At 39.2% G+C, this 13548-nt stretch overlaps 1 protein-coding gene across 2 annotated transcripts in view; it reads left to right on the top strand.

Annotated features, from left to right (window-relative positions):
* Positions 1-13548, top strand: part of LOC131242405 (protein ALTERED SEED GERMINATION 2) — a 61557-nt gene that overhangs the window by 18622 nt on the left and 29387 nt on the right. The window contains exons 3-8 of one of the 2 annotated variants that reach the window (XM_058241003.1): positions 3185-3262; positions 6150-6284; positions 6386-6493; positions 7095-7223; positions 12945-13060; positions 13152-13269. In XM_058241003.1, the coding sequence (XP_058096986.1) occupies positions 3185-3262; positions 6150-6284; positions 6386-6493; positions 7095-7223; positions 12945-13060; positions 13152-13269 (684 nt within the window). Of the gene's footprint in view, positions 1-3184; positions 3263-6149; positions 6285-6385; positions 6494-7094; positions 7224-12944; positions 13061-13151; positions 13270-13548 lie in introns of those variants that run through there. The other variant, XM_058241004.1, reaches the window with a different exon arrangement.

Genomic DNA, 13548 nt, shown 5'->3' with positions numbered 1-13548 from the left:
TTTGAGGTCACAAAAGTTTTGGATCAGTATGAAAATTGTTTTTCCACTTCATTCAGATGTTTGTATTTTTACGAACAGATTGGATGCAAAATAAACGTTATAGTGGGCCCTACAAATTGTTTAACGGTAAAAATCATTATCTGCGCTGTTATCTATGGTGCGGTCCATATAATCTTTGGATATGATTCATTTTTTGGATAATGCTCTAAAATGAACTCTAAAAACAGATTAACGGTGTAGATATATTAAATACATCACTGTGGGGCCAAGGTAACTTTGATCTCCTTTGAACCGTTCGAACAACTCGGAGCTCGAGGAGCGTCAGTGCTGGACTTCGCACGACACGTACCTACAGCAGCTATATAGCTGGTGTAAGGTACAGTAGCCCATCCGCTTCTGATGGAACCCTAACTGTGGGGTCCATTATGAACTATGTACCTTACATCTGCACCGTCCATTATATATGAAGGCTTATTTTAGTGTGTGATATAAAAAATGAACCAGATTCAAATCTTCAATGGACCACACCACAAGAAACTTTGTGAATTGAACGCATATCATTAAAAACTTCTTGGTGGCCACAGAAATTTTGAATCAAGCTGATATTTATTTTAACCCTTCATCCATGCCTTTTTATATTTAAAAAAAGGTTTGATGACAAATAAACATCATTGTGGGGCCTAAGAAGGTTTCAACGGTGATAATCATTATTCTTATTGTTTCTTGTGGTGTGGTCCACTGGAGCTGTGGATATGCTTTAATTTTGGGATTTACCCCTAAAATAAACTAGAAAAATGAATGGACGGCGTGGATAAATCACATACATTCACGGTGGCCCCAGAAAGTTTACTCAGTACACTGAAGCGCACCGTGCGCCTGTTTGCTTCCGCTGAAGCATAAAAGCAAAAAAAAAAAAAAAAAAAAAAAAAAAGGGTTTCGTCTGCGAAGAAGGTTTTCCAGCGAAGAGGGGCGATTTTCGATGAGGTTTCAAGCAATCTCCCTAAATCTCTGATTTTTCGCCGAAATCATGTGTCTGTGAGTCACACGAGGCGACCGCTGTCGATTGCTGCCCATGAAATTCTTTGCTTCCGAGTTCCGATCAACCATAAACCAGGTATTACCGAAATCAAAGGTTTAATTTTCCATTTTTACCTATTTTGTCGGAAAAAATCAAAGATTATCGAAGATATCGCCGATATTTCGCCGATAATCCAGAGAGAAACGAAAAATGGGGGTTTCGGTGTCGCTAGACTAGCGACACCGATATTATCGGCGATATTATTGACATTTCGTCGACAATGCGTACACTGCTTGTTACTGATATGGGGGGCCTAACGACCGTTATGACCCCCATAACGGTCATTTTTTTTTTCCTAAAAAATTCTGAAAAAATATTTAGAAAATCCAAAATAATGGAAATATTCTAAATATGTATTCATTTTTTGTTCTAAACATATTTGTGATAGCGTAATGGTCCGCTCTTTAGTGAGAGTGTTGAATGTGGTTGTCTGGTGAATTTATGAACATGGTTATGTGTTTCTAATATTTACACATCACAATCAAACATTAGAACTAGAAATCAGGAAAAATGGCATACAAACCACTTTTTTCAATTTTTTGAAAAAATGGTCGTTGAAGCTTCTATTCATCTAAATCATTTCAATCTACGGTTTTAATCCTAAAAACTATAGTAAAAGTGGTCAAAATCTACCATAAAATAATCTAAGAAGTTTTTGGAATGAGAAAAATAGAATGAAATGGAGAAAAAAGTGGCTATTTTTTTTGACCGTTATGGCCCCCATAACTGCTGATACAATCTAAAAAAATCAAGTGCTCTGTTTCACCCTTGTATCGCGTAATGGTCATGGCCGTTACCTATACATATCATCCTTTACGGCCGTAATGTAACGGATACGGAATACTTTGGTGTCCAGCCACTGTTTTTGTAATTCTTGTTTCCTTCTATTCTTTTTTCTCCCTTAAAAAGAAATTTGGTAATGCAGGGGTATTTTCACATTGGGCTCGAGTGTGGTTGCCTGTGGGATGCAGGAGTACACTCGGGGTGGGCGGCCCGTGTGAGGCGGTGCCCGTGTGATTTGGGGCCCATGAGAGGGGTTCGGCCGAGGTCCTTACCCATGGGATGTGGGGCCCGGGGTATGAGATAAATGAATTGATTCACCATACTCTATCAGTTCTAGCTTTTAGAGCAAGTGGTTAATTGTACTGCATCATTTAGCCATTTAAAGTGTTTTAAAACTGGTCTGAACTGCACATCCTGACTGGTTTGTACTGGGCCTGGCTGCAAAAACAGATCACTAGAAATTGTGGTCAACTAGGCGGACAACTGTTTCCTTAAGAAAAGGACCGGAACTAGCCACAAAATGGGCTTGGTTACTGTAGGCCTGGTCAAAAAAAAACTTGGCAGTCCTTTTTTTGACCGGAACTAGCCACCAAGCTTGGCAGTCCTTTTTTGTTTTTTTTTATTCCCCTTTTTAATGCACGTTATCTTTCAAAAAAAAAAAAAAACCTTGGTGGGCAACTGTTTCCTTAAGAAAAAGGAAAATCCACCGGTCAAGTGTTGAACCCATGACCTTAAGTCATAAACCAAATGGCAAAAGCCACTGTGTTAGTAAGTTGTTGGTAATTCCTTATGTTTGATGATTTTGGATTAACTGAAGTTGTGGCGCGTGATGGAGTGGAATGGCAGAACAAGATTCACGTAGCCAACCCAATTAATTTGTAATAAGGCTTCGATGATGATGATGGTTTTGGACTAAGGAGATTCCTGTGCCAGAATGGGTGAGCACGGGTCTGGCAGGCTGTACCAAACGGCCCACTAAAATCAGCCAGGTTTAACCATTGGTCATTCATCAAAAGCATTGTTTAAAAGATTCTCAAGCATATGCTTCAGAGAATAAATTATGTACTTGGAAAGTACTAACTGTTCTGCACCCTTTGCAGTCAGAATTGTAGATTCCCTAGTAAAGCGAATGTTTCTCTTTGTTTATTTTTATCAAATATAACACTTTGAGGTATTTCTCTTGCATGAGTACTATAGTAGATTCTCTTTTAGACACCCCGTATTTAACTTGTTTTCCATCTTGTATTAGCAGATGTTTGGTTGACCTGATTTGATTTTTTTGTAACTGTCTTTTCATTCTGTACATTGACATTTTTTGATCAGGGTCATCAGGGTTGTGTGAATGCCCTGGCATGGAACTCAAAAGGCTCACTCTTAATATCTGGATCAGATGATACACGGGTATGATACTGTGAACTCAACTGTTAGTCTTTCACCAATCTGGTCATCTGGTCCCAACTAGGGTGCAAGGTGGGTTTGGTCAACCCAAACCTGATTGGGCCGAACACAAACTTTAGGTTGGCTTGGGCTGAAAATCCGCAACCCGTCACCAGGTTGGATTGGGTTTTGGTTGAAGCCTTGGGCAACCCGACCCAAACTCATACCCGGCCTTATGTGCAGCACATATACATGTGGGTTATAAATAATATTACATGATAGAACCTTAAAAGTCATGGCCTGCATGGAAAATAGGTTTCATGATTTGAACAGTCTATGGGGTTCATGATCGAAACCGTCTATGGACAGAAATAGGGGTCATGATCAGAACTAACCTGGGGCCTGTGGTCTGATATCTTTTGGATAGTCTCTCTAAACATTACTGACTTTTTTGTCTGTTTCTTTAATTTTTTTTTTTTTGTTTACGAGTGGTGCTTGTTGATTTATTTTGCTATTATTACTTTGGTAGTTCCAAACACTACTTTAATGATGTTTTTTGATGGTTATATGATTGATTTGTGTTAGTTTACTAATTGCAGGTGTTAACCTGACCCAACTCAATCTAACCCGACCCAACCTGATCTAATCCTTACCCAACCTTAATTGGTTTAGGGTTAATTTTTCAATACCTTGGGTTGGGCTTGGGTCAGGTCTCGGGTTGGGTTGGGCCTTGGGCTGACTCTTGAGCTTGGGTTGGGCTAGGGTTGACCTCAATCCGATACAACTTGCATGAGTTGCACACCTAGTCCGGATGGTTTCAGTTTTCACTTGTTCAAATATTGACATTTATTTAAAAAAACCAATGCCAAGAAAGTGGGGTAGTGCGACTGGATCTGTTTTATATTATTTGATTAAACTATTTATAATTGGTTTACTTCAGTTTCCTATGCCATATATGCGTATCTTGTGAAAAGAAGAAGAAAAGAATGCACGGTACCTGGTCGGGTGCTTCTCTTGATGGGAAAATCATATTCATTTAGTCTATTAACAAAGTTGAACATTGCAAAAAAAACAACCACTGATCAATAGAATGAGTAACTGTACTAGTATTTTGACATAGTTCTGTGGAACTCCATTAGGCTGTTAAATACTTTGTTCCACATATTATACATCATGGTTTATGGATCTCATGAGAATCCTGTGAGAACCCTTTGAACTCATCCAAGGTGATGTGTATATGCAATCCAGACTGTGAAGGGTCGGGAAAAAAATCAGGTTGTTTTGCAACTCAAGTGGGCCTCAGTGAAAATCATGGGTGGGAGTCCCCTCCCACTTTGCTATGACCTATCTGGTTTTTGGTTCGGGCTGATTTGCAGACCCTAGGGTTTCGTGAGGTGACACTTCTGGTGGGCGGATTGGATGTTGTGCCACATCACGTGGGATGAGTTTTCAAAGGGTTCTTAAGGGTCGTCATGAGAGCTGGTTCCTAGGAGAAAACTTCTCTCTCTCTCTCTCTCTACACACAAAATTGGTTGGTTGTAGGTATGGACCTCAATTCCTGACTATCACACCCATCCAATTATCACTGGTTCGTTTGTGTGCTAATATATTTTGTGTCATGTGCATATGGTGGGCAATGTAGAATCTGTAGCTACATCTGAAGTGCATGTAGGGATGTTATACATGTGCTTTTCTTCTCTGATTTGTATACGTTTGAGGCCATGTTTGGCATCTGCACGGATTGAGATTATTTAGTCTTTTGACCCTTGCTTGACTGGATCAAATGGACTTCCTCCATGTTTGACCTAGCACACACAACTAGATCTCATTGGAATTTCTGATTCTTGAAATGATGAACCTCTTCATTTCAAATACTGTATACACTGAGTTCTGAATGTTCAAAAAACAATGAACTGGTTTTTACGATTTTAGGTGGTTGTAGATGCAGACCTCAATTCCAACTGACTATCAGCATGGACATCCCACTGTGACAGCTGTCTTTATGAGTTATGTCTTGTGTGTTATTTAGATATAATGGGTTGTTTACATGCATCTGAAGTGTATTTACAGGCATCTGAAGCGTATGTACTGGTCTTATACATGCACTTTTCTGCAGTAATTTATGGCTGACATGGATTATTCAGTCTTCAGCCCCTGGCTTTACCTGGTCAACTACACTGTTCCACGACGTGGCCTAGTTTAACTATGGTCACTTGACCCTTAACAGCTGTAATAATCATGGGTGGATATTTGAACCATATTGCAACTCCAGTCTGTATCAAACCCATTTAGATTTTATTTTAACTTCTAATTCTTGAGATGATGAATCATTTCTTTTCATTTAATATCAGTTGTCTTCTTCAAAGCCAGATTTAAAATGGGTTTATTGGTATTGTATCATTCACCACTGATATGGTCCTGATACAGCTGTATTTTTCGTGGATGATACCAGTATGTTGATAGGTACTGGTCTCAGCGATACTTTAAACCTTGCTTTAAAGCACTTCTATCCAGTTCTCCAGAAGAACTTTCACCTGCTCCATAGTCCAAAATTTTGCTTCATTTTTTGCTGGAATATTTGTACTTTGTGATGTTGAGGCCATCATTATTGCACTTCTCAGCACCATAAAAATCTCAATCATCAAGCTTGCATTTTTCAATCATTGTTTGCTTTATGCTCATTTCACCGTTCCCGGCAATATGATTCTTTTATCTTAATTTTTTATGCTTCAATCATTTGTGCTTGCCTAAAAAATTGCCTGTGCCTGGCTAGGAACCTTAGGTCCATTGCTTCACCTGTTGATAATAGCCTCTTCAAATTGCTCTTTGATGTCATTTTTGTTCTGTGGAAATGTTCATGCACTTGATGTCTTATTGCTGCTCAATGTGTTGTTTCCTTTACTTGGCGCAGATTAACATTTGGAGTTATACAGGCAGGAGGCTCTTGCATAGTATTGAAACAGGGCATAGAGCAAACATATTTTGTACAAAATTCATTCCTGAGACTTCTGATGAGCTAGTGGTGTCTGGTGCAGGAGATGCAGAAGTAATTTTCTGATGAGGACTGGCAATTTTGTTTGTTATACATATGATCTATTTCTGTTTGTTAAGATTGTTGGTAGAAAGTGTTTACTGATTTGTTTTCAGGTTCGCGTATTCAACTTATCTCGTTTAAGTGGGAGAAGATCTGAATTAAATGCACCTGAACCGTCAACCCTTTTTCAATGCCACTCAAGAAGAGTCAAGAAGCTTGCTGTAAGAACTCATCTCAGTAAATTATATTCCTGAGAGCATGTCCTCTATCAACCTTTTAGGTGTATGAGGAGCTCACTTGTAGCTTGTGAACCTGGTGAACTATGAAAGTTGAATTTAGTAGACTTCTTTGTCTTCTTCTTCTTCTTCTTCTTCTTCTTCTTATTATTATTATTATTTGTTTTGAAAGATAATGAACTTTATTGAAAAACCCCAAGAACAACAAGAACAGAGAGAGGCAGGGACGCCGAGACAGCAACCCAGCTAAGCAGATAAGAAATCCATTTAAGTAGACTACTCGACTTATGAGGAGCTTTGAGAGAAATTTTCTATTCATACACACACTGCCACTGGAAGACACCCGCTTCATGGGTTCAAGCCTGTAGGTTAATGGTAGACATGGCGAATTTCTACATTGAGGTCTTGGGTTCAAGGCTAGCTTACCTTTAAAAAATATGAAAGGAAAAAAAGTAAAAGAGAAGCACACTTCACTTCAAATGTGGTGATGATGACATACAGTGAACTCGATCTGTGTACAGTAAAGCTCATACTATATTTGTGCCTTCTATTCTCATTGTGTGTGCTTTTACGGTCTTTGATGCAGGTTGAAGTTGGAAATCCTAATGTGGTATGGAGTGCAAGTGAAGATGGAACTTTGAGACAGCATGATTTTCGGGAGGGTGCTTCTTGTCCTCCAGCTGGATCTTCTCATCAAGATTGCCATAACGTTCTAGTAAGCATACTTGAGTTTCTGGATTTCTTATATGGCCGAGCATTGTCATCAACATTTGAGCATTTCCTGTTGCTTCCAGAGTTTCTGACAACTTATCAAGCAGATAAACTGTACCCTCAAGTGATTAGAGTGGTTACTTTTTACACAGTGGAAGGGGGTTCTTTCTTCATATTATTTCCTGATCCATGAATTCTTTTTCTTTTTTTATTTTTATTTTGGGGGTGGGGGGTGGATAAAGAATGCTTTTTTTTTTTTCCCCTACTTTGTTTGCTTGGTACATACGTACAGCTGGCTTCCTGCTTATGCAAATATGTAGCAACTTATTTCCTATGTGGTTTGGTAGGTAGGATCAGTAGGACTTAAAATAGCAGGAAATAAATGGTGAATGCGAAAGTGAGACTGTTTAACAACCGTATTGCTCAAGTAACTCTTTCGAGGTAAATGCATATGTTACAGGTAAAGGAGTCGATTATATTCAAAGATAAAATAGTGTCTCATCCAAGGACATCGGAGACCTTTTTTTTTTTTTTTTGTTTTTTTTTGTTTTTTTGTTTTTTCCCCTTTTTGGCGGATGGTTTTGTGAATCATTATTATTCATCATCATGATTCCATCTTTCAAAAATAAAAAATAAAAATCATGATTCTGAAAAAGGATATATACGACTTCTATTATGGGCCTCGTGTGCTTCTCACGTCCAGCCTGTGAAAATCATCTCATAGTTTCTCAGGCTTTCTCATTTCTTTGATTGTGAGTTTATGAACTAGGGAGAAATATTTAGGAAAATACTTCCTGCAGAAATTGCACTTATTTTTCTATAAATTTGCCAAACACAATTTATATCAAGCCAATAGAATTTGTGAAAACTTCAAAACCTGAGTGTTATACGTGAGGAGTGTAGTGGGATTTTGATGCCCTGATACAAAAATTTCAGAATGACTGAGACTAGAATTTTCTGTCAGAAACTGGGAATAGAAAAATTTGGCACTTGGTATGGAAAGGTTAAAAAAAAATAAAAAAATAAAAATAAATTTCCGCCAGAAACTGGGAAGTGGGAATGGAAGAACTCAGAACTTGGTATGGAAAGAAAAAAAAATACTTGTAGAAAGTATAGAAACGGTAAATAGATCAAATACATCCATCCCTCTGGCAATTGCTTAACAAAATTTTCTTGCTGGGGGAACACCTGTTTAAAAAAGATATACTTCATTTTCCTCTTCGTCAGCTGTATAAATGAAATGGTCGAACAGGAAAGATTTAACCTAGTGGATTTGCAAAACATAAGGTTAACCAGTGTTTAAAATACTGGCAAGATGTTGATATTATCGAAGATAATATCGGTATCGCTGAACCAGCGATACCGATGGTCACTTTTATCGTTTCTCTTATGGAAATCGACGAGATATCACCGAAATTTTTGAAGAAGTCCATTTTCCAAATTTTCGCACTGTTTCACCAAGATTTTTGAAAATTTCTGAACTCAGAAGACATCACAGCCTGTGTAAATACTGAAAATTTAAAAAAGAAAAATGAAGGATTTCGAAAATCTCTCTTTCGATCTAAGTTCTTTTATTTTTTCATATTTATTTATTTATTTATTTTTATTTTTTTGGGATGAACTCTTTAGATCTAAATTATAAATAGAAAATTGGCATCTCCTTTCCGAAATCAATCTATTCGAGCACAATTTTAGGGCCGAAATCGGCAATTGAAGCTCAGTTGGGCAGGAATTGGAAGATATGAGAAAAATCCTTGAAAAATCATATTTTTCTTAGATTTAAGGGATTTCCCCCCAAAATACCTCGGGCTTGTCAGATTTCCCAAAACACACCTTTAGCTTTCATCGGGAGACCAATTTTTTAAAAAAAGATCTGCCTTTATTTTGAGAAAGGAGAGGGAAACCGGTAGACGTCTCTGCCTTTATTTTGAGAAAGGAGAGAAATCGAGAGACATCTTCCCTTGTTCGAGCACGGCTTGGCTGCAACCTCGGAACCAACGATGTGGGTGGGACCCTGACTGTCGGGCCCACCTCAATGCATGCATTGTATATCCACGCTGACCATCTGTTTTACCAGCTTATTTTAGAGTGTGGTCCCAAAAATGAAGAAACAAATTTCGGGTGGACCGCACCATAGGAAACAGTGTTCATTGAACACTCACCATTAAAAACTTCCTAGGGTCCACTGTAATGTTTGCTGACCATCCAACCTGTTGATAAGGTCAAATAGACCTGGATGAAAGGAATAGAGAAATATCAGCTTGATCCAAAACTTCGTGGCCCACAAAAGGTTTTTAATGGTCAATTACCACTGTTTCTTGTGGTGTGGTCCACCTGAAATTTTTATCTGCTTCATTTTTGGGACCGTGGCCTTAAAACAAATTGAAAAAACAGATGGATGGCGTGGATATACAAAGCATGCATCGAGGTGGGCCCTATGGTCAGGGTTCCACCCAGATAGCTGGTTCTGGGTCGCTGCCAAGTCACACTCCTTATTTTAAGGGACGTGACTTAGCTGGCACCCCAAACCAGCGACGTGGGTGGGACCCTGACCATGGGGCCCACCTTGATGCATGCTTTGCATACCTACGCTGTCTATCAGTTTTGCCGGCTCATGTTAGAGCGTTGGCCCAAAAATGAAGCAAATCCAAATCTCAGGTGGACCACACCACAAGAAACATTAAGGATTGAGCGTCCACTGTGGAACCATTCGTGGGGCCAGGCTAATATTTGTGTGGTTTCAGTTCATCCTAGTAGGAACGACCTTGTGAACGGTATGGATGGCATATAAACATCACGGTGGACCCGAGGAGGTTTCAATGGAAGGTATTTCCCTACCCACCTTTTCTTTCTTGCAGCCCACTTGAGTTTTGGATCTGCCTCATTTTTGGGCTCATATTCTAAGATGATTTGGCAAAACTAATGGACGGGTTGGATTTCTCACAAACATCATGGGTGGCCCCACTTGGCTTCTAAGCGCAGCTGTCCGAGGCAATTCACTTCCAATGATAAAATGGACTCGGATTCGGCAGTGACATCACCCCTTCCAACCTCTGTATTGGTTAGTGCTAGAAAAGCTGCGGGCCACACTATGTATGAGTTTTATCCACTCCGTCCATCCATTTTATGAACTTATACCAGGGCATGATCCAAAAAATGAGGGAGATCCAAATCTCAGGTGGACCTCACCATAAGAAATAGTGGTGATTAAACGCCTATCATTAAAAACTTCTTGGGGGCCATAAAAGTTTTGGATCAAGCTAATATTTGTGATTTCCATTCATCCATGTTTGTGTGACCTAATCAATAGGTTGGATGGCAAATAAACATTATAGTGGGTCCCAATAAGTTTTAATTATAGGTGTTCAATCACCATTGTTTTTGTGGTGTGGTCCACCTCAGATTTGGATTTGCCTCATTTTTGAGCTGATGCCCTAAAATGATCTCATAGTGGATGGATGGAGTGGATAAAACACATACATCATGGTGGGCCCCACATTTATGGTTCTGATTTAATGAAAACACAACCACGTGTACATAATCAATGCATCAAGATTGGTTCATCGCTCGAAGGCTAGATGGTATGGTTGGTTGGTTGGATGGATAGATATGATGGATGGTTGGATGGATGGATAGATGTGATGGATGGTTGGATGGATGGGATTTTTGGATGGTTGGATGGAGGGATGGTTGGATGGATGGGATGGATGGATGGTTGGATAGATGGATGGGATGGATGATTGGATGGTTGGATCATCATGCATGTGTGGTGTTTATAAATTATATTTTTATTTATGCATGGATGTATTATGTATGAATACATTCTGCATGTTTGTTTGCTTTTTAATTGGTTTAATGAGATTTAAGTAATTGCTGTGTTACCATTGGATGGCTTTCTTACAACAGTACATACTTTAAGCGCCCATTAAATGAAAACTTATTATGTATACATTCTTTTATCATTTTTATTTTTTAAATTCCTAAATGTATATGTATTTTAGCATCTCCTAAAGTTTCATTGAAAAATTCCACCGTTTCCCCCATGTTTCTATAATGTTTCCCCACATTTCTGGTTATCAGTGATAACGATATTGTTTCCGTTTCTCTAGCCAATGAAACTTGTAGCAATATCAATACTTCGAACGCTGAGGTTAACTAACATTGCAGTCTTTACCACGAATTGATCAAACAATCAAACAAACGCGCATAATACTTCTCATACTCCCTCCTTGTTCAGTATACATTTTCTGCACTTACTGCAAAATTTTATTAAAGCAAACAGAAAAGGAAAAACAGAAGAAAACAACGCTGATTTGTCGAGTCGGCAATCCAGCTACAGCCCCAGAAAAGAAAAGTTACAGCCCTTGAGCTTCTCAAGGTTAGAGGCCCACTCAGTGATTAGGAATCTCGTCCTTTGGGAGATGATTTCTGCCGGCTTGCTCTCGTTGCGAAAACATCTGGCATTCCTTTCCTCCCAAACTGACCACCAAATGGCAAGGAGGGGCATCCTTCACATCATTGTCCTTTCTCTACCCAAACTCACCCCATGCTAAGCTCTCAAAAGATCGCCTGCTGTTACTGGGAGAGGCCATGACACGCCGAAATGGTACGGTAAGTTTGACCAGATTGTCCCAATAAACCGACAATGAACAAACAGATAATTGACTGTTTCCTCATCACCCATGCAACATAAGCAGACATTCGGAAGAACCATTGCTTGTTTCCAAAGGTGATCGACTGTCAAAACCTTGTTATGACCTACCAACCAGCGGAATGCCGCAATCTTAGGTGGGACAGGATAATGCCAAACATGCTTGGTGATCGATTCTTCAGTTACTGGAGAAGTCTTGGTAATACAGTCATAAAAGGAGCGAACCAAGAAAGAACTTGATTTGTGACAGCGCCAAATCATATCATCTGTGGATGAATTGTCCGGACGACAAAGATGAATGCGATTCATAAGGGCTACAGACTCTTCTATCTCCTCATCCCTCATATGTCTTCTGCAAGGATGTTCCCAAACTATTTCTCCCTCTACAAAGGAGAAACAGTTGAAGACAAGAATGGACGGGTTTGGGGCTAGACGGTAAATCCTCGGGAACACAGTCTTCAACAGAGAGTCTCCGACCCATACATCTTCCAAAAAATGTATCTTATCACTGCTACCAAGAGAAAAACCGATACCTTCAATAAATGCTGACTTCACAACACAACACCTTTCCATAAGGCCGAGGCTCTATATAGAGAGGAATCTCTCGTCCACCATCCATCTACCGTACAACCATACTTATCTTTTATCACCTCTTTCCAAAGCGCCCCATCTTCTGCACTGTTGTCTGTAATCTGTTTAGAAACTTCGTCTCATGTTCAAGCTTCTGTTAGAATGTTTCCATTGTGATCATTAATGGCAAAACGGTGTGCTTTACTTACTGATAGAGTGGCAATCGTTTATTTCGTTGTAGTTGGTCTTGTTTTAAGTCTGTGAAATGGGTGATTTGTTCTCATGATTTATCTTGATGTGGAATTTCATTATCATCCTGAATGACTAGAGATGTTTGCGCCAGGTGGTTCCGTGATTTATGCTTACAACAGTAGAGGTGTAGAGAGTGCTTTGTCATTTTCTATCTGCAGTTCCATGACTTTGTTTTTGGTTGTGTGGATTTTCTCCTATTGACTTCTATGTATCTTTGGAAGTCTTCCTCATTATGACTCTATTTAATGACAGCTGGATTTAAGGTGTGGAGCGAAGAAGTCACTTGCTGATTCTCCTAAGCAATGTCTTGCTCTTAAATCGTGTGACATCAGCACCACTCGGCCTCATCAGCTCCTTGTAGGAGGGAGGTAATGTGGTGGTTGGTTCTTCTCTCATAATATGCACAAATTATATTCCAGTTGCATAAACTGAATGCATTTCATTTCTTTTTTCTTGCAGTGATGCTTTTGGTCGCTTGTATGATAGAAGGATGCTTCCACCATTAAGTTCTTGCCAGAAAAGGATGAAACCACCTCCTTGTGTTGATTATTTCTGTCCGATGCATCTTTCTGATCGTGTTAGTTCATTTGCACTGAACTTGTTTAAAACTGGAGCATTCTTTTAATTTGAACAAGGACTTGTTTCAAAAAAATGGGTCCTTTATAAGGCAACATTTAAATTTGTTGTATCTAGAGATGGTTTTCCCTTTTTTAGTTACAGTATGAAGTGGTTAAGGCATAATATCCTTGCATCTTGAGTTCCTATGTTCTTTTAGTTGAATAATGGTGCCCCATATTTTGAGAAACTTCATGCCATAACCTTGCATTGAAGGGCAAGGTTCTAGTTGTAGAGTGGT

The sequence above is a fragment of the Magnolia sinica genome, chromosome 4 (assembly GCF_029962835.1).
Source record: "Magnolia sinica isolate HGM2019 chromosome 4, MsV1, whole genome shotgun sequence".
Lineage (NCBI taxonomy): Eukaryota > Viridiplantae > Streptophyta > Magnoliopsida > Magnoliales > Magnoliaceae > Magnolia > Magnolia sinica.
The sequence above is the reverse complement of the archived record's forward strand: the minus strand, read 5'-3'. Positions and strand labels throughout refer to the sequence as shown.